Source organism: Mustela putorius, unplaced genomic scaffold, assembly GCF_011764305.1.
Source record: "Mustela putorius furo isolate JIRA1106 unplaced genomic scaffold, ASM1176430v1.1 tig00000785_pilon_pilon_pilon, whole genome shotgun sequence".
Taxonomy (NCBI): domain Eukaryota; kingdom Metazoa; phylum Chordata; class Mammalia; order Carnivora; family Mustelidae; genus Mustela; species Mustela putorius.
Window position 1 is genome coordinate 5,355,118 of NW_025421480.1, and position 21,738 is coordinate 5,376,855.

The window sequence follows — 21,738 nt, forward strand, 5'->3', positions numbered from 1 at the left end:
CCTCCGTATTTCCATTAGAATATTTGAACTGAGAAATATTACCAAAAAAACTTTTTAAGTCCTTCTCTACACACGAACAGATTTTAATCTTAAAGTTTAAGCAGCTTTAGGAAAGGGCTTCGTTAACTCCTGGGGCGCCTTTTCCTGCAGGTAAAATTGGAAAATGGTGAGAAACCCAATACAAAGTGACCTTTGATAATTTAATCTCCATGACAATAAAACAGAGAAGTTTCATTTTGTCTGATCTTTAAAATGCTTTGGGATTCTTACTTACATTTTGAGACATTACACCAACACAGAATACATAGTTGGTTTTGAGAGTTAAATCACATTTGCCATTTGTTTTTGTGGGGTTTTTTTAAAGATTTTATTTATTTATTTGACAGACAGAGATCACAAGTAGGCAGAGAGGCAGGCAGAAAGAGAGGAGGATGCAGGCTCCCTGCCGAGCAGAGAGCCCCATGAGGGGCTTGGTCCCAGGACCCTGAGATCATGACCTGAGCTGAAGGCAGAGGCTTTAACCCACTGAGCCACCCAGGCGCCCCCACACATTTGCCATTTTTAGTGTCCCTGTAAAACCAAACCAGCACCCTTAGGAAAATGCAAATGAGATATATCTGCTTTCCACCTACTTCCCCACGTTGATTTGGAAATTGGTCTTATTTAATATTGATGTTGCAAGCACTGGCCTGTAACCGTTCTAATTCATTACATTTAATAAGACTGTGTTTACAGAGTGCTTTATCAGTTGTTGGTCGGGAAAGGCTAACAATAAATTCCAATCACTAGAGGGAAGCTTACCTTCAGCAAAAAGCTGACCATCACCGTGATTACTGGACACCAGATGGAGAAGCATGCGGCAGGCACTCTTGAGAAGGAAAAATATAGACTAAAAAAAAAAAAAGAAAGAAAAATAGGGATCACTGAGAAGAGGAGGTTGATAAATCCCATGGCCTGCACTTGAAAATTATTGATGGCCTCAACAAATGCTTTTTTCTTGCTGAATAACATCTGCTTTTCTTGTCAAAAAATGTTTTAGAGAAAATAAGTGTATCTTCACCTCATTAGATATCCTAGGAATCGATGTTACTTACCTCGCCGATGGGTTGTTTCCAAACACGACTGTTTGGGTAAAATCCTTTGTGCTTCAAAACTTCTAACGTTGGGTGTTTGTGACAATCTTCTTTCTGTTCCAGGATCTAGTGTTATGGACATGTACCCTCTGACCAGGATGGTCCAAGATACAAAACAGATTCCTCACACTCATGAACGAGAAATCAATGTCATGCTTTACAACAGATATTTTCACCAAGTACTTACTGTCTGTTCTGAATCCATCATCAAGGTGAGTGTATATTGGCTCTTCAGAAAGAAAAAGGCAAAGCAGAATGTTCTCTTTTGACAGGGAAGGCTTTGTGTGATTAAGTAAATGTAGTGGCCTGTGTGATGAGATCGACAGTGTAGCTATTTTTAAACACTCACGAACACATGAAAAACAAGTATTTTCAGCCAGCTCAGACTGCTTGCTATTAAGCTGCAGCCTCAATGAAATAAATAAAGCCAGTTTTTTACTATAGGAATTTACTATAGGAATAAAATTCTTATTCCTATAGGAATAGGAATTTTAAAGGAAATATACCAAGGAAGGAGTACTAGGATGGATGGATGGACGGACAGATGGATGGTGGATGGTGGATGGATAGATTAGATAGATAGATATGGGTAGATTAGATAGATTGATAGGTTTTTAAATCTGAGTTATGAGCAGAAGATAGGGTAAGAAGGAAGGGAGAGAAATTTATAATGTTTACTATAACCCCTATAGGTGCAGGATATGTGCCAAGTGCCTTCAATCCATGATCTTATTTAATCTTCATACTGGTTCCATGTGGACAGATAAAGCGTTTCATTTAAAGATAAGGAAACAGGGGCTCATGGAGATCAAGCAACTCGCCCCAGATTGCGTAACTAGTAAGCATCATAGCTGGGGTGTGTACCCAGGTTGGCCTGATGTAGCTCCCTTTGTCTGTTCCTGTGCATTCCTCCGCCTGACACTACCGTGCTCCCCAGAGGCCCGGGTACGCAACCATCCTAAGTGCGTCAGTAATTACGACCACTGAAGCCATCTAGCAGTGATGACCGGCAGTGTTTGCTTCAAAGGAAACGTGCATGCTCTCTGAAAGGAAACATCTGGAGCAGTAGAGAGCGTCCTCTGGAGGCGCTTTAAGGCCCCTCTCAATCCTGGACCCTCTGTACTCATCTGCTGGAGATTTTCTCAGGCCCAAATCTGGGAGTTCAGTTAACAGTCACCTAGTTCTGATAAACCTACAGAATAAAACCTACTCTGTTTTCATGAAATACTGACCTCTAGCAGGGACATGGTTTCCCTGTAAGGGAAAAGCGGGAAACTCACATCTGGGTGAGTTTTCGTACCTGATTGCTTGCTTGAAGAGAGATCGTACTTCAGCCCAGAACATAGGTGACCTCTGAGACCCATTCATGCAGTGTCATTCATTTCTCTTCTCCTTTAAAGACCTTGTCTGCACTGGGGGCACTCAGAGGTTGAGAACGTGGGCTCTTGAGTCAGACTGGCCTCAATCAGGTCAGTCAGGGGCCCTTGGTTGGCCTCCAGATGACTCCATAAGTTCCCTCTGGTCTTGCTCTCCCTCCCTGATTGCAGCTGCGATGGCTGTCTTTCAGCTCCCTGGAGGGGCAATGTACCTTCTCATCTCTGGCCCTTTGCTTCTGCTGCCTCGGCCCCACAGACCCAGAGGGTGACCGTCTGTCCTGCCAGTGCAGTTTCATTACTCACCGACAGTCTGTTTTACATGTGAGCACAGCAGATCCACGAAGAAGGAGAGATTTGGACCGAAAGGCCAAAGGTCTAGAGCCTCGACTGTGTTTCCAAAGAGAGAGAATGATGTATCTTGACATGTTTCTGGATTTTCTGATTATACCCAGCCTGATTACACAGACAGCCTTCTCTGAAGTCTCTCTCTCTCTCCCTCCCCACCTCCCTCCAAGAGCGAGGCCCATGCCCCTCATCAGAATATTTCTTGAAAAGGTCAATAAGCCCCTTCCTCAGGGTTCTTTCATTCTGTCCTGGAACTCCTGGCTAATTCAGATGAGTGTCAACAGGGAATAAATCCAGTTTTGTTTGTTTGTTTGTTTGTTGTCAGCCATACTTGTAATGGTCACATCGCTATCTGGCGGCTAATCTTGTTTCATGCTCACAGCAGCAAAATTGGCGACTTCCTCCCCAGCCAAGGCTGCTGGAATAGTCAGTCTGTCTCCACCGCCTAGGTATGCAGCAGACACACTCGAGCATCCCAGGAACGACTCGACAGCACTGCATCTGTTAAAACTTTCTTTGGTCAAACCAACACTCAGGCCAGAATGTTGGAAAAGACTTTAGAAGAGCACAGCACCAATCTGGAGGCTGTGGTGAATACTATAAAATTTTGTAAGAGCCGAAGGGTATCTGCATGACTTGATTTTTTGTTGCTGTTCTTTCCTACAGGTTTGGGAACTCGAGACTGGCCTCCAAATATACCAGATTTTAGACCCTCATGGCTTCAGTGTTGAACTGACTTCGGCAGCTCTTGATGAGACTGGATTTCTTTTTGCCACAGGGGCATACAACGGTCAGATCCCTAACCCAAATAGGGCCTCCCTGCTTTAGTGCCCGAGAATTTGTGCTCAGAGCTCATCTGCTGCGTGGGTTGGAGACAGAGAGAACACGAAGCAGGCTGACATATGTCAGCATGCCAGAGAGATGGCTCTGCCTGGCTGAACAGCAGCAGACTCTGCTGTAATGGCCATCAAGGCTCAGCTGTCCATGCCTCACGTTGCATTTATATTATGGCTTTAACGTTCACGGAAGTCTTTCACGCATATCTCATTCCATCCTTGGCAGGAATTGTGTTGCACGGACGCTTTTTGTCCTTTTAGTTTTGGGGACCATCAGCTAAGGGATGGATGTTTACATTTAGTAGATTGGGGGACCAGACAAAAATCCAACCAGCTTTGTTGTACAACACTCAGATTTCTACACGGGACTTAGGAGTCTCAGCTCCTTGGGGGCATGTCAGGCTCGGTGGTGTTGGTGTTACGTCACTTGGTGCTTCTCAAGCTATGGAGAACTGCATAGAACTTTCTAGAACTAAGCACTCCAGCCTGCCTTCCTTTTCACCTTACCTTGCTCTGACCTCCCACAAAAGAACTACTTTACCTAGACGATATGACCCACTTGTGTGCACTACTCATAGTTTATTTATTCTAGAGATGTATTTGCTAAGAAACTCTTGCTTGGAAGCCAGTGGGTGGGAGGAGTGAACATCCTGATGTGAAATTCTGATTTTTCCAAGTGTGACAGATAACAGTACACACGGAATGAAATCACGGATGCTAAGTTGATGAGGTGTGAGTAAACGCAACTGTTGTGCGTGTGGGACAGTTCTCCAGAAGGCAGTCTTAACTGCTCTCTGAGCATGCTCTCCATACATATGAAAATCAGTTATAATAGAAAGTCTGAGCAAAGCACACAACTGTTATCAGGAATAAGCCTTAAATTCATCCAGATAACTAAGATAGTACTTTTTGCAGGCAAGAAAGTCCTAGTTCATTGTTGGTGCTAGGGTCTAGAATCTCTTCAAACATGCCCAGTTTGTTCTCCTCAGAGGTCATTGACAAAGATGCTGTGACATCCTAGAGCAGCCTGGAAAGCAGGATTCTCTGGCTCTCAGAGCAGCTCTGCTCACAAGCTGGCAGCGCCCTTCATTCCTCTCCACCTTCCACCCTCTACCTAAGCTAAGCAATACTTCTTCCTGCCCTCTGCCCCATTAAATTTGACTGTCAAAGTCCTGAGGCAGCGAGAAATGCATGCTGTGACCCTGTGGTCCACATATCTGGGACTAAATGAGCGCATTCCTTCTTTCCATTGTTTGTAGGACTACATTCCTCCAGACCATAAAGTCATTGAGGAACCACCCCTGCTCACTCGGCATTTGTAGCTCCTCATGGAGTGCTGAGGATAGAGGGAGAATTTAGTCAGTGTTTAATGATGTCGGGAACAAGCAAATGGTAGGAGTTGTGAGTGTTGCTGATAGAGAGAACCCGGCAGAAGGAAATAAAAACAACGTAGTGCGAACATTGTGGGTGTCCAGCAGGAGTAGAGCTGAGGATAAGGCATGGGGGTGGGGGTTGGGATTAAGGTCAAGCAAAGGGAAGAAAGTCCTGTAAGGAGCAGTCCCCTAGATTCTAAACCTGAGGTGACCCTTGGAAAAGCCCATGTGAAGAGGCTTCCTACACGGTCTAGAGATAGCCATTCAATAGCCACGCCATTTATCACGCCCTCTGGCCTCTTCATCGAGCTCCCCGAAATCGAATGACCCAAGTTAAGTGCCAAGAAAGTAGGATTTCACATGTAAGAAGAAACTCAACACCCGTGTTGCATTTTCTTCCCATGCAACCGATAAAACAACTCAAAGCTTAAGCGATTCCTACCTGCTAGAATTTCTCTTAAAAGTTTTATCACCCAATAAGAACAACAGTCATCGAACACGTCAGCGCCTTAGTGACATCACACTGGATGGCGCTTTCACTAGGAATGACAATTACGGTTTGATGTTAGACAAATGGAAAGATAGTGGGGAGTGTTCAGCAAACTGGAACGTTTGGGAGACTAAGGACAGAAAAGATGCACTTCAGCCAGAGAGCGCAGGAGAGTCTGAGTGTGTCGAGAAAACCGTCACAAATTTCAAGACTGCTGTCCTGCTCATTTTTATCAGCCTGTGACAAAAGAAAGCATACCCAAATGTATTTTGTGCCCAGCAATGTGGAGGCTCACCGGTCACCCTGAGTAGGAAATAAATATACGATAAATTGTTGGCAGAACTCTTTCAATTAGATCGATTTTGTCTGAAATAAAAAAGCAAGCTCTCTATACGTTCTTTGTATCTACATAGTCTTTTTCCCGTGTGCTCAGGAACGATTAAAATCTGGGACTTCGGCAGCGGGCAGGAGATGAAAGTGTTGCCAGAGGGGAAGGACTGGAAGGAGGAAGAACACTGGCTACGGCACCTGGTTTTCCTGAAGGCCCAGGAGAAACACCAGTACTTGATCCTCACCTTGGAGCGCAATGGGAAGATCAAAATGGTCCAGGTGAGCAGTGCCAGACTTGTGTGTGCACTCGACGCGCTCTTCCTGTGGAAATCAGTGGCGTTCTGGGAGGAGTCCCATCTCCCTCTTCTCCTGCCGGTCACTGAGAAGAGCGGCTCTCCACCAGTCTTTCTAGGAGGCTCTTAGTGAAGAGCATCCTTGCTCAGGTCCAAGCCAAGAGCAAAAAAGGACTAGCAGCTCAGGGGCAGCATCTCAGCTGCCCAGCGTTTGCTGAAGCCTCGGAACCTCTGCAGCAGGTATCAGAAAGGTGAAACTTACCCACAGCTTTTGCCCCTGACATTGCCTCTAACCTCATCTAGCGAGAATTCACCTGCAGGCTCCGTGCAGGGGGAGCAGGGATTTCTCTCTGTCCTTAGAACCCATCATGCATTCAGGGACGCTCAAGTCAATTTTTCAGTTTGTCACCAAAATTGCTTTGTTTACTTTAAGGTTAATGATGCAATCTGCTCAGGGCCATTTCGGGAGGATTGAGGTAGGCTAATTTATTTTTCTCTGTGAGTCTGTTACCACTGGAGAATGCTAATGCCTACTTCATATTTAAGATGAAGGCTGGATCATTTATCCTGGCTACGGAGTGGATCTCTCTGCCTGGAGCTCAAGGACTCATTGACTTTATTATTCTCCTTCTGAAAGCTGAGAACAGAAAAAAAGAAAATCTTAAATTAGGTTAGCAATCATGAAATTTCAGCATCGATTAAGGTGACTGATGGTGCTACTGCTGGAAAAAAGGAGTGAAAAACATCCCTGAATCAATATACTCTTCCCGTGTTGTCAGAGCCATCCAACAGCACCAGAGAAAGGAATTTCTCAGTAAAAAAAAAAATTTCTCTATAACACAACAATGGATTGACTTCCCTTCTTCAAGGGAGTGCAGCTGACCATCAGTATGCTTTTCCTAAGAGACCATGTCTATTACAAACACTCCCTTTTTTAAAGACTGCAAAAAACAGCCTGGTGCTGTTCCCACATCAGAATTGCTTTTGGTTTTACTGCAGCATTTGTCACGTTGATTATTCTGCTTCTCCATGTCTCCAAAATCCATAGACAGAGCTTGATGAAGATAGAAAATCTCTCTTATTTGTACTTATATTCTTGCTCTGCCTGGGTAGGCAGAGATTGAGGATTGAGAAAATGAAGCAATACTGGAAACCTTTTATAAAATATACAATAGTAAATGCTTGGGAAGGGTTTTTGTTGTTTTCTTTTTTAAGATTTTATTTATTTATTTGAGAGCAAGCAAGCGGGTGAGAGAGCACAGAGAGGGAGGGAGAAGCAGGTCCCCGCGGAGCAGGGAGCCCGATGCGGGGCTCAATCCCAGGACTCCAAGATCATGACCTGAGCCAAAGGCAGACGCTTAACCCACTGAGTCACCCAGGCACCCCAGTGTTTGGAAAGTTTTAGGGAATTTTTATTAATGGTAGAGAAAAGAGCTTTACAATAAGCATAATGCTGAATGCACACTTACTTATCATTTATGGTTAATGTCTTATTATTATTATTTATTGTTATTATTTGCCTATTAAAAATAAGATATGGTTTGGGGCTCAGTGAGTTAAGCCTCTGCCTTTGGCTCAGGTTATGATCTCAGGGTCCTGGGACTGAGCCCCACATCGGGCTCTCTGCTCAACGGGGAACCTGCTTCCCCCTCTCTGCCTGCCTCTCTGCCTACTTGTGATCTCTCTCTCTCTCTCTCTCTCTGTCAAATAAATAAATAAATAATCCTAATAAGAAAATAAGATATGGTTTGATTCACATATTTACCTTCTTGAATACTGTTGACCCTTGCACAACATGGGTTTGAGCAGTGTGGGTCTACTTATATACAGATTTTTTACAGTACTATAAATGTACTTTTTCTTCCTTATGATTTTCCTAATATTTTCTTTTCTCTAGTCTGCTTTGTTGTAAGAATACAGCTTATAATACATACAACATACAAAATATGTGTCAGTCATGTGTTGATGGAGTCGGTAAGGCTTCCAGTCAACAGTTGGCTATTAATTGTTACGTTTTGCTAGAGTCAAAAGTTGTATGTGGATTTTCAGTTGAGTGAGGCTTATCACTCCTAACATGTTGTTCAGTGAATGTATTTTCATTCATTCATTTTTTTTTCCAATGAGCATCTAGTAAGTGTGTCTCATGGGCCAGAAAGGTATCTTCCCTTTCATCATGGAACTTATAATTTAATATGAAGGATTGATATTCATCTACCCATAACAAGTGTTACAAATACTTACACAAGTGCCACATGAATTTACTGTGCTGGGCGTGGCCCAGCCAAAACAGGAGTCAGGGAGGATTTCTTTGTCCACTGATTTTCAGTGAAATTCAACACTTCAAGAAACACTTTGTGTGCCCCACATTGCTAGAAGTTCTTCCAAATCCCAAGATTCGATGGAAAATAAGGTATTTAGGAACTAGATTATTCAGACCCACCCTCCACTGGAAAGGATGAAAAGTTCTGAGTAAAATATTCGCTGAATCTCTTAATGAGCACTAAAGAGTTGACAAGATTGGTGACTAAAGATCAGACCAAAAATTTAGTATAAGTGGAGAATGAGAGGTAAGTGAGGAACTAAAACACCATGGCTGTTTTTGTCCCAAAGGCATTTTCCAAAGCTAGAGAGGATTCAGTTTTGGAGACTCCTTCTTGATTAGGAAAGATAAGAAGTCCAGGCCTAGGGCCTGCCTAAAGCAAAGAATTTAATACCACATCCATAATATGCTGGGATCCAAAACTTATACTTTCAGCATAAAAGTAAACCAGAAAGAAAGGAACCAGCTTCCAAAGGGCAAGGCAGGAAAATCTGCCCTTACACAGGGCCAAGCAGGAAAGAAGGGAGAAGAGTAGGAAAACAAAGCAAGATGAGACAAAGCCCTGTTCCTCAGAACTATGGCCACAAGTAGGAACTCATATACATTTGTAGGCTAGATTGGCCATGCTTAGGAGGTCAAAGAAATCTCAGCTATGAACTTGATTTAAGGTGGTCTAAAACTGATAGTTTTGGCAGGCACCTGGGAGAAACAAATACAAATCCATCCCGAAGAAAGGCACATTCCCTAAAACCAGAGTCAGGATAATTAAGTGCACAAGAAAACTAGACAAAAAGGTTTGGGCACAGAGATAAGTAAGTAGAACAACAGAACAAAAACAGGTCCATATACAACAGAAGTGGCATAGCAGATTTGTGTGGCAAGAATATATTTTTCAATAAAAGGTTTTAGAGCAACTGGACATCCATATGGAAAAAAATGTAATTTTTTAATTCCTGTCTAAGACTATTCCTTGTAGATTAATGACTTCAAAATATTAATGAGAAGACAAAACAATACAAGGTTTAGCAGTCACTATAGGACATTGTCTTTATGAACTTAGGAAACTTACCTAAGTCTTATCTTAGGTAAGACTCAAAAACCACTAATTATTTAAAAAATGGACATATTTGGTTACATGAAACTAATAAATTTTCTTCATCAAAAGTCATCAGAATTAAAGTTACAAGACAAGAGTAGAGTTAAAGAAGAGATTTGCAACACATAATAACCAATTGGATTAGTATCCTGAGTTCTTAGATAATAAATAAGGGAATTAGTTCAATAGAAAATGAAAAAAGATAAGTGCTTCATAAAACAGCAAACCCAAATATTCAATAAATATATGCAAAGATGCTAAACTTTGTTAGTAATCAGAGAAATTCAAATTGGAATTACAGTAGATACACCATTAACAGTGTTGCCGGTGAGCGTCCAATGCGGATCTGATTATTTTTCCTCTACAGCTTATTCCCTTTCTCTGCAAACTTTGACGTTATCTTTGTCTCAGAAGCTTAAAGGCTCTGCCGGTATGCATATGTTTTCTCATCAGTTCCACAGGAGACTTTTTAATCTACAGTCTTGGACATTTCTTCCAGCTTAGGAACTGTTTTTATACTATTATTTTTATTATTATATAATATATATTATTTTTATATTATTTTTTGGTACTATAGTCTGTATTATTTAAGTATCTTTTCCACATCTGTGTCTTTTTCTAATTCAGGAACCCATACTATTTGGATTTTGGGTCTTCTGACTCTATCCTCTCAATTTCTTATATTTTTCTTTATGTTTTTCTTTTTAGTCATGTTGTTTTGAAATATTTTTCTCTATCTCTAAGCTATTTTTTCCAGTCTCGAAGAGAAATCAATTCTCCTTCACTTCACCCACCAAATTCAGATGTTTGAAGGCCCCGTTCTGTTGTTTTGTTTCAGTTTTGAACTTCCTTAAGGACTCTTCAGTTTTGCTCGAGTTAACATACCACCAACTGTCCAAGTCAGGGACCTGTTCTGCATATTTTGTCTGTAGTTCTTCTCTCTGGATACTAGCCCCTCCTAGCTATGTTTCTTTTTCTGCTCAGTAGGATCTGGCTGCTAGAAAAACACAGGAGTGGTAATTCTGAGAGGGTGAGGTGTGCAGCCATGCTGTTCCTGAAGGGTGGTTTAAAGATTTTATTTATTTATTTATTTATTTATTTATTTATTTGACAGAGATTGAGAGAGAGATATCACAAGTAGGCAGAGAGGCAGGCGGGGGTTGGGGGGAAGCAGCTCCATGCTGACCAGAGAGCCTGATGCAGGAATCGATCCCAGGATCCTGGGATCACTACCTGAGCCAAAGGCAGAGGCTTAACCCACTAAGCAACCCAGGTGCCCCAGTGAGGGGTGGTTTAGTTTAGAGACCGCACAGCACCCCTGGTGGAGACCATAGCCAGAAGCCTTCCTGCTTCCCATTGTCTCTCCCAATTTCAGAAGTACAGAAGGCTCAGTCCAACTGTTCAGCTACTCCTCAACTCTTTGGTGGCAAGGAACACTAGGTATATGTCATACTTCCCATTGTCCCCTGGACCCCCCTTCTTCCGGGGATTTAGGTTTGTTTCCGGAGTAATCACCATGTTCAGAGCTTACCCTTGAACTCTCTCCCACCCTGGTTCCCAGGCTTTTGTTCAGCCCAGAGGGTAACAATACCATAATAACTTTCTTTCCCCCAATTCCAACCCTCATTCTCTGCTTGCCTCCAGAAGCTGCTCCCAGAGTCAGAGCTGGGAGTGGAGTGCAGGCAAGATAAACCCAACCTCCATCTTCCCAGACTCTCTGCTGCATCGAACAAACAAATAAGCAAAAACTGCTTCAGTAGTCGTATTCTGTTACTCAGGAAACTGCTAAATCGTGATGAGTAAGGGGAAGCCCCCATACAATTTATGTATTTCTTCTTAGTGTCTTCAGACCAGTCCTTAATGGCTTGAGCTATAATGTCTCTCTTGTACTTACATACTTGGTTTTATTTTCCCAAGTCTTGGAAAGATGCTTGTGTCACTGCCTGGTCCTGTCACAAACGTCATTGTATGAACTTCTTCAGGCCTGACCTTCTGGCCACATCATGGGAAGGCAGATTATCAACTGCCTGGCCTGTCAGTGCAACGTCCTGACCAAAGAGAAGGACAATAATCATCTCACAATCTCAGTTTTAAGGAGACAGAATTATATCCTGCCTGTATAAAAAATTTTTAGAAATTTTCCCCCAAACCCTTGTTAATAAAAACCATACATTGGGGTGCTGGGGCTCGGTTAGTTGAGCACCGGACTCCTGATTTCGGCTCAGGCCATGATCTAGGGATTATGAGATCAAGTCCCACAATGGGCTCTGCCCTCAGCAGGGAGTCCGCTTGAGACTCTCTCTGCCCCTCCCCCTACTTGCAAGCACACACTCTCTCTCTCTAAAATAAATAAAAATCTTCCAAAGAAGACATAGATCTGTGAGATACTACTGTTGTAACATCATGAACAGAGTGGTGTGGGAGTTCAGAGATTTTGAGTAATTAACCCAAAAATAGTTCAAATCCTGAAGATCCACTAACTTCCTTCCAGCCACGTAACTTTATGTGTTTACTCCTGTAGCCCTATTTTGAGTCCCTTAAAGCAAAAGATCTTCCTTTCAAGGCACTTAAAGTCATTCATGTTCATAGCATCATGCCGACTGCTATTTTCCAGGAGCGCCAATTCCTGAAGGCCTGTCTGCCAATACCAAACTGAGATAAAAAGTTTCGCCACTTAGGGTTGAAATGAAAAAAGTAAGAGCAGTTTCTCATAAAGCTAATTTTACTTTTTAAATTTAAAGTTTGTATCTTTCCTATTTGTTGGTATTAAATTTAGCCTTTCTTTTCATAAAATGATGATAACAGAGTTTCCAGTTCCCTTCTCCCCCATGTCCTCTCGGCGAAATTAAATATTAGTAACTCTGAGTCAATAATTCAAAGTTTGTTTGTTTAATTTTACTGTCCCATGGATTCAGAAAGATTGACGGCCATAGTGGCCATCAAGGAGGCATGTGAACTTAACTGAGCTGTTACTCAGTATGTCAATGTCTGACCACTTCCTGGACACTGCTGAACTTCCTTCTGCTCCCAAAATGGCACAAACTCTAACCAGAGACCCACCCACCAGGTAGGAGGACCACTGGCCAGTACTTTTCAATTAACGTAGATACGAGATAACAGAGACCTTAGATCACCTAGAAACATGTTTTTGAAAAATGAAAGAACTTTTATCCATCCACTCACTGAAGTTCTCATTCTACAAATAAGGAACCTTAATAAATAAGGAAATAAAAGCCCAAAGGAAGAAAAAACGCTTTGCCCAGGCTCTCGCTAGAACTGAGACTGGGAATGTGTTGTCTTCATGTATAGACCAATATTCTCTCCACTTTACCCAGCTGCTCTCAACCTAAAAGATCTGTGCTCTACTAGAAAAATCACCAACCTTAAAATTTTGACTTTTATCCCCACACAAAAATTAAAATTCTGAAAATTAATACTATCTCGACAATAATAACCAGTTAAAAAACAGAGTGATCACATTATAAGAGCAAACAAAAATATAAGATGCTAAATAAATTTAGCAAAAATTTTGTGGAAAGAATTTCTAGAGAACATAAACAATCATCTGAAAATATGGGGAGATACACTATATTCACAAGATGAGATATTACAAAGATCTCTTTATTACATTTGATAAAATGCCTTAGAAAAACAATGAAAAGATAAGTCACACACTGCGGAAAGAGGTAATATACTGTGTCCCAGGTAAATGAGAAAGTATTAGGAAACAGAATTGCTAAAGAAATCCCTCCAGAAGAAATAACCCAAGAGGAAAATAAACAAAGGACAGGTAAGAAAACCCCAATGGCTCACAAACACATAAAAAATGTTCAACTCACTAACTTAGGAAAATGTGACAATATAATCAATACATTTAAAATTTTATTTTTAAATATCTCATTTTGAACCCATCATAAACAAAAACATCATCATCATCATTAGTTTAAACCAAGTGTTGACAAGAATGTGAAGAAAGGAAAACTGTTATCTAGATCTCGTGAGGGTGGAAATGGGAAATGCTACTTTGAAGAACCACTCCTAACATCTAGTCAAGCCAATAATAGCGTATCTTACAATTTAATAATTCTGCTCTAGGCACATGCTGCAGACACTATGGCACCTGTCCATAAAAAGAAGCAGTGAAAAATTGGCAGCAACCTGAACACCCTAGTAGTAGAAGACTGGATAAATAAATTGTACAGTGTATTTGTACAATCCTACAAAGGAGCTAAAAATAAATGAACTAGATGAGTTCCATGTAATAATTTGTTTAAATCTCAAAAATATAATGTTAAGTGAAACAGTTAAAGAATTCATACAGTTTGATACCATTTATAAAAAGGTAAGAAGCCTAAAAGCAGGGTGCCTGGGTGGCTCAGTTGGTTAAGTATCTGACTATTAATTTTGGCTCAGGTCAGGATCTCAGGGTTGTGGGATCGAGCCCTGTGTCAGGCTCTGTGCTGGGCATGGAACCTGCTTGAGATTCTCTCTCTCCCTCTCCTCTGCCCCTCCCCTCCTTAAAAAAAAAAGGCTGAAAGCAATACCATGACATATGTACCATGTACATGTATATACATATAACAATATATGATATATGCATATGTGGAATACATGTATAAGTTTATGTAGAAATACTAAGATTTTCATAACTAACGCTATATTCAGGTGGCCTCTGGGAAGGGATAAGAGACAGAAACTGTATTAAAGAGGGCTAGACGGGGCTTAAGATTTGATCATGATAATTTGATAATCTACCTACCACCTTGCTACCCATCTGGTCAGTACATCATTGTATTTTCTGTGTTTCTCTGTATCTTTAAAACAGCTCCAAATAAAATAGTTAACTGAAATTTTTCATGCACTCGCTATATATTTATTGAAGGGTACGGAAGAGGATCTGTATCTCGTGGTGACCTGGGAGCTTCCCAATGTGGTGCCTTTGCTACAAGATGGGAATCACACTGTGCATCTGAAGCCATGTCCTAAACCCAGGAACATGCATATTCCTTTCCCAGATGTCCAGCTGGTAGAGAAAAACGTCTCTCAATGTGTAAACGTAAGTTTCATTTCCTGATTTTTTTTTCCTTTCTATTATGGGAAATTACACAGAAGTAGAGACAATAATGCATTGAACTTCCACGTGCTGGCCCTCAGCTTCAGAAACTGGGTGTGCATAGCTGAGTACTCCTTGTTATTCCTGCCACGTGCCGTGACCACCACAAAAGAATGGTTTGAAGCAAATCCCACATACTGTGCCGTTTCATCCCTGGATATTTCAGTATGTATCTCTGCATGGTAATGACTCAAAAAGAGGCATGACACCATTACTTTTAAAGATTTCTTTTCTAAAATAATTTTTAAGAAGTCCTTGATTTCATACCATGTTCAGATTTCCTAGATCACCTCGTATTTTTTCAACATTTACAAGGATCAGAACAAGATCCATTTGTGGCATTTAGTGGAAGGGGTCTTAAATCTCCTTTAATCTATAAATATCTTTCCATTTCTCTCTTTCCCTTTATTTTATTTATTTATTCCCTTTATTGTTTATTTATTGAAGATACTGGAGAGTTGGCGCCATAGTCTCACATTTTCTGTATCTTGCTGACTGCATGCCCCTGGTGTAATTTAAGGAATTCTGTGTGTACTTCCTCTAACCTGACTTCATTGCATGAACTTTGATTTTAGTTTAATAAGACTCTGCAGATGCTGTCATATAGTTCCATCAGGATTTACAAAACAACTGGTTGTCTTTCTTTCAAAAAATAGATAAATTAATTTACAATCTGTAAGACTTTTTGTGAGATATTTATATCCACTCAGTATGGCTGGAGCATGTGTTCACCCCTGAGGGGTAAAGTGGGGGGCATGTTGATGAAGAACAGAGAAATAAGGAAGCTGCCCTCTTTGTTCTCATAAAAATTTAGGTCGAGGGGTGTCTGGGTGGCCCAGTCATTAAGTGTCTGCCTTTTGGCTCAGGTCATGATCCCAGGGTCCTGGGATGGAGCCCTGAGTCCGGCTCCCTGCTCAGCGGGGAGCCTGCTTCTCCCTCTCGCACTCCCTCTGCTTGTGTTCCTTCTCTCGCTGTGTCTCTCTGTCAGATAAATAAAATCTTAAAAAAAAATTTACGTCGACTGATTTTTTTTTTTTGAGATTTTATCCACCATTTGCTTACTCTAATATGAGCTCATCCTTCTCAGTTTTTACTAGGATAAGTGGTCAGAAACCAAAGAATGCACGAAACCACAAATTATAGAGGGAACGATCAAAAGGTCTGGTTTTTCGCCCCTGTCACTAGTGAAATAAATGTACTTTAAGAGAGAATAATATAACTTGTTTCAAAAACTCTGCAAACTATTTTTTAAAGATTTATGTATTTCTTTTAGAGAGGGGGAAAGCGGGAGCAGGAGTGAGGGGAGGGGCAGCGGGGAAGGATCGAAAGCAAGGTCCCCGCTGAGCACCGAGCCGCCTTTGGGCTTGATCTCACGGCCCTGATATCATGACCTGAGCTGAAACCAAGAGTCAGTCGCTTAATCCACTGAGCCACCCAGGCAACCCTGGAAACTATTATTTTATCATACTATGGAGAGATAATGTATTATTTTCCCTCAAATTTAAATGTCAGTTTAGCACTGCAATTTCAATTCCATTCATAGTTAGTTTAAATCATAAGTAGGTTTCATTGTTTGCTTAAAGGATTTGGAGTCAAAATATACAGTGACTGTGTCGTGATAACATCATCTCATAATTGGGCCAAAGCTGGAAGAACAGAGTGCATCTCCTTAAACAGTCATTCTAGCCCATTTCTTCCAAGTCTGCACAACTGGAAACACTAGATTTGGTTCTATGTTCCTTGTTAAGAGCTAATAAGAACAGGACAATGATTACTGCACAGTGAGCCAGATCTGATACAGTTGGCAAGTTATTACATGGGTAGTGCAAAATGCTTGCTTTGGGGCGGGCAAGGGGGAAGGATCTGTAATAAATTACTGAAGTAATAAATGAAAAAAAATGCCTTTAGGATTATAATAAAAATGTAAATTGTCTTAGAGTTTTGAGCCCTTATGTTTTGTATGTATCATAATTAGCATTTCTAGCAGTTCCTTTTTTGCAATGTATTTTAAAATTACTATATAGATGGAAAGTCTGCAAAAGTCACATAGTGGGAAAAAAATTGGGTTGTGCATGGAAATCCTCTTTCTCTAAAACTCTTGGATTTGGGAAGCACTGTTTTGTGAACACCCACTATGCAGCTTGCATTGTTCTTAGCACCGGGAATGCAGAGATTACTGAGCAGTGGGACCTGTTCGACTCCACTGGGGCAACCCAACAGAGAACTTGGGAGGATTAGGCCAGACGAGGGTCCCCCCAAATCATTGCCAATTAGGTCGGAAAGAATTACCAGGACTTAGCTCGGCCCAGATAGGAAGTTTCGTGGGGGAGCCGAGAAGACAAAGTGAATGCCAAGTGGAGGAGATAAAATGCAAAATGTCCCAAAGGGGAGAAAGGGCCTGGCTGGTGGAGGGTTAACCGGAAGCACCGTGGTGTGGCTGGAGGAAGACAGGGAGGGAGGGAAAATGGAGATGGACAGATAAGGGAGGGCTGGCTCGTGCTCACGGTGTTAAAGCACTTGAGTCTCGTAAGCCAGTGAGGGGCTGTCGATGGGAAATGGCACGATCAGGTTGGTGTTGTGGATACCGACTGTGCCAGCGCTTGATGAGAGCTTTGAATGGGACAAGACGGCCAGAAGGAGACTCGGGCAGGAACCCACTGTTGGAGTCGAAGGACGGAAGGCCATGACAGTGAGGAGGCTGGAGGGAGAGGTTTCGAGCAATGTTTCGGTGGCAAAAGTAGCAGAACTTGGGCTTCGTTAGGGACTGATGTCATGCAGCTGGGAGAGGAGGGTCCGGGGAGGACGGAGGGAGCCAAGGGCGGCGTGGAGCTAGCTCGAAGAACCGGACTGGGACACGGTGCTCCCAGGGAGCTGTAGAATGGAGGGAAATAATGTGCTTGAAGGAGGCAAGAAGTTACACCTATTAACTCTGAGATACCTGTGAAAAATTTCTTTCAGTAAGTATACAACCCTGAAGCTTCTGGGAGGGGACGGACTAGATGATCAGGGCATTGAGACTGGGATGATGATTAAAACACAGGGGCCAAGACTGCCCAAAAAGAGTTGGAAAAAGAAAAACAAATGGGCTAGAGGTAAACTCTCGGCATACTCATATCTAACAGATTGGCAGAGTAAGAGGCTGTCAGGTAGGAAACAGAAAAGGAAAGGTCATACGGACACAAGCAAAATTAGGGTCTAATGTCAAGGTTGTCAAGAGAGTAAGAAGTTTCAGGAAGGAGAGAGCAATTCAGAGTGACAAGAATAATAGGTTTGTAATCTTTTTTTTTTTTTTTTTAATTTGAGTATAGGGTGCCTGGGTGACTCAGTGGGTTAAGCCTCTGCCTTCTGCTCGGGTCATGATCTCAGGGTCCTGGGATCGAGCCCCGCATCGGGCTCTCTGCTCAGCAGGGAGCCTGCTCCCCCCTCTGCCTCTGCCTGCCTCTCTGCCTACTTGTGATCTCTGTCAAATAAATAAATAAAACCTTTAAAAAAAAACAAATTTGAGTATAGCTGACACACAGTGTTACATTAGTTTCAGGTGTACAAGTTAGCGATTTTTTAAAAAGATTTTATTTATTTATTTGAGAGAGACAGAGCTAGTGACAGCACAGTCGGGGAGGAGAGGGAGAAGCAGGCTTCCCGCCGAGGACGAAGCCCGACATGGGACTCCATCCCAGGACCCCAAGATCACAACCCGAGCTGAGGGCAGATGCGCAACCGACTGAGCCACCCAGGCACCCACAACTTAGTAATTTTAAGAGTTTATACATGATGCTCTGTCCCCTGTAAGTGTAAATACCATCCGTCCTGATACATTGCTATTATATCATTGACTCTATTCCTTGTATTGTGCCTTTTATTCCCAGGGCTTACTCCTTCTGCACCTGGAAACCTGTGTCTCCCTCTTGCCAGCTCCCATTTTGCCCAGCTTCTCACTCCCTTCCCCCTCTGGCAACCCTCAACTCATTCTTTGTATTTACAGGCTCAATTCCACTTCTGGTTTATTTGTTTTTTAGATTCTACTTCTAAGTGGAATCATACAGTATTAGACTTTCTTGGTCTGACTTCTTTCACTTAGCATAATACCCTCTAGGTCCAGGCATGTTTTTCTCAAATGGCACGATCTCGTCCTTTTTCAAACTTTAATTCCAGTAGAGCTAACACACACTATATTAGTTTCAGGCGTACAATACAGTGAGTGGGTCAACACTTCCTGTGTCACCCGGTGCTCCTCGAGACAAGTGCACTCCTTAATCCCCACCACCTGTTTCATCCATCGCCCCGCCCACCTCCCCTCTAGTAACCAGCAGTTTGTTCTCTAAGTTAAGAGTTTGTTGGGGGTGCCTGGGTGGCTCCGTCAGTTAAACATCTGCCTTCAGTTCAGGTCATGATCGCGGGGTCCTGGAATCAAGTCCTGAGTCTGGCTCCCTGCTCAGTGGGACGTCGGCTTCTCCCTCCCACTCCCTCCCTGTGCTCTCTCTCAGGTAAATCAGTAGAATCTTTAATGGAAGGAAGGAAGGGAGGGAGGGAGGAGGAAAAAAAGAGAGAAAGAAAGTGCTCAGTGATCAATAGAAAAAGTTTTCACAGGGACACTGGACTCTTGATCTCAGCTCAGGATGCTGGGATCGAGCCCTGCATTCAGGCTCTACACGTGACAGGGTGTCTTCTTGAGGATCCTCTCTGTCCCTCTCCCTCTGCCCCTCCCTCTGCTGTGCACGCTCTCTCTCTCTTTCTCTCAAATAAGTAACTGAATCTTAAAAAGTTTTCATTGTATACTATGGAGCAGAAGCCAATCAGTGAGTGAAAAGGAGGTTAATGAGGAGAATCATCCAATGCAAAAGATGTTCAGGAAGTCTGAAGGGCAGAGGAAAGATGGCAAGGTGATCTCACCGTTGGCTGGTCAAGGAAGAGTAAGTCAAGGCTGAGAGGAAGGAGTCAGTAGATGGAAGAGAGTATTTTGTTATTTTAATGAATGCAGCAAGTTAAAAAAATTTTAATGTAAAACTAATGCAATTTTACTAAATTTCATAGTAATTTATAATAGTAACTTTAAGTAACTTTAAAAAATCGTAAGATATTTTGTCTTAATGGTAGAACAAAAAAGTGTACACATAACATTTGTACAGTGGTTAGATACTGGTCCATGCGTCTGTTTCCTTCTTTCCAGAGTCCTGACATCAGTACGGAAGTGAACTGCATTGATTTATTACAAGTAGAAGGATATAATTTGATTGCTGCTGGAACCTTAAATGGTGTGATTATCTTATGGGATTTTATAAACCTTACTGTCAAAGAACTGTAAGTTTTTTTTTTAAGCAATATAAAAGTTGTACTGCAATAGAGCCAAAGTAACATTCAATACTTTTTTTCTTTTTTTTAAGCAATAAATAACAGTGGCAGACCAGTAATGATAACTCTCAAGAGAAGCTTTTCTGGAAGTTACACTCATGAGATTTGCTCCTGATATCCAAATCCCAGAATTATATGAATAAGATGAACTTTAAGTATTCATAATTCATAATTCAGATGCCTTGACTTTTACCCTTATCCCTCTAGTACATGCTTTCATGTGGAATCTTGTCCAAATTTATAACCTCAACAAAAAAGTTAAAATATGAGTCTTAAACACTAATCTCCCTGGAGCTTTAAAGACACATATCTGCAATTACTATCTGGGTTACCAACAACATCCTTAAAACCCCAAACTTTGTCCCAGTCTACCCCTCCCCCGTGTATCTCCTCTTCCTGTATTCCCAGTGACACCACCATCTATCTACTCAGTCACCAAAGTCAAATGGTAAGTGGCATTCTTGATGGGTTTCCAATGCTAACAAGGGTGTGGCATATGCAATTACATAAACCAGTATCAACCAATGAATTTTCCCTGAACCCATGGCCAAAAGCTTTATCCATTCCCTGATATCCATTTCTTTTTCTTTTCTTTTCTTTCTTTCTTGCTTTTTTTTCTTTCTTTCTTTCTTTCTTTCTTTCTTTCTTTTTAAAGAGAGAGAGAGAGAGAGAGAGCATACACACATGAAATGGGGGAGGGGCAGAGAGAGAGGAGAAAGAAAAATCTCAAGTCGACTCCCCACTGAGCTTGGCGCTGGACTTGGGGCTTGGTCTCACAATCTCGAGATTGTGATTTGAGATGAAATCAAGAATCTGATGCTTAACTGAGCTCTTCAAGTGCCCTCCCCCACCTCCACTATCCATTTTGAAATGCTCTGACCATTGGCTGTAAAGGAAATAATATAACAAGGTATTTTTTTGCTATGGATGGGTCATAAACAATCAGCTCTCCCCAGTTGGCTATTTGGGCTGTAAACAGGAGCCATGCATGAACATCCTATGTCAAAGGAATTTGTAATGTTGTACTTTGAAGCATAAGATGGTCAAGAACCTTAATGAATGAATAAAAACAAAATCAAGACTATCTAAGCATTCAGAGGAAGAGAAGAGGCGTAAAAGAGGGAGAAAGAGTAAGAAAGGACAGGGAAAGAGGAAAATGCAGAAGACATCTCTGCCTCTTGACTTATAATGCCTTACATACTCCTGGTCCACTTGGATGCCATGCCTCTTTCCAGTCGAAGTCTGAGTCATTACTTGTAACCAACTTCTGAAGGGACATACTCCTTTCCTCTTTGGATCCTGAATTGATTCTCCTTTCAACCTTCTGTTGAATTAGCTCTTTCTGTAGCCCCTCCCTCTGCACCTCAGCCCCCCCCTTACGAGGCCCTGCCCCTGGAACATCCTTCCTTTCCTCCCTTTCAAACCTTGCCTTTTTGAAAGGCAAGGTTTACTTGCCCCTTGTCACCCGTACCAACATGCACTGTGCCATTCTTTACCCTCTTATTAAAGCAGTTTTGCTACCACAGCTTTAGGAGGGAAGCCCCCCCAGGAATGTTCCAAACTTGAAGGAGGAGATGCTCCTTGTTGAAGGAGTAGGCATGTTGCCAAGAAAGGCATATAAACCCAATACCCAGTCAGAGAAAAATAACAGTGCAGTGAGCCATACATCATATTCCCTTCCCAT

At 41.9% G+C, this 21,738-nt stretch overlaps 1 protein-coding gene across 3 annotated transcripts in view; it reads left to right on the plus strand.

The window, feature by feature from the left end:
* The window catches only part of WDR64 (WD repeat domain 64), a 140,455-nt gene that overhangs the window by 84,579 nt on the left and 34,138 nt on the right, over nucleotides 1-21,738 (plus strand). For all 3 annotated transcript variants that reach the window (XM_004756758.3, XM_004756760.3, XM_004756761.3), the window contains 5 exons: nucleotides 1,197-1,345; nucleotides 3,521-3,644; nucleotides 5,987-6,162; nucleotides 14,475-14,648; nucleotides 19,873-20,003. In XM_004756758.3, the coding sequence (XP_004756815.1) occupies nucleotides 1,197-1,345; nucleotides 3,521-3,644; nucleotides 5,987-6,162; nucleotides 14,475-14,648; nucleotides 19,873-20,003 (754 nt within the window). The remainder of the gene's footprint in view (nucleotides 1-1,196; nucleotides 1,346-3,520; nucleotides 3,645-5,986; nucleotides 6,163-14,474; nucleotides 14,649-19,872; nucleotides 20,004-21,738) is intronic.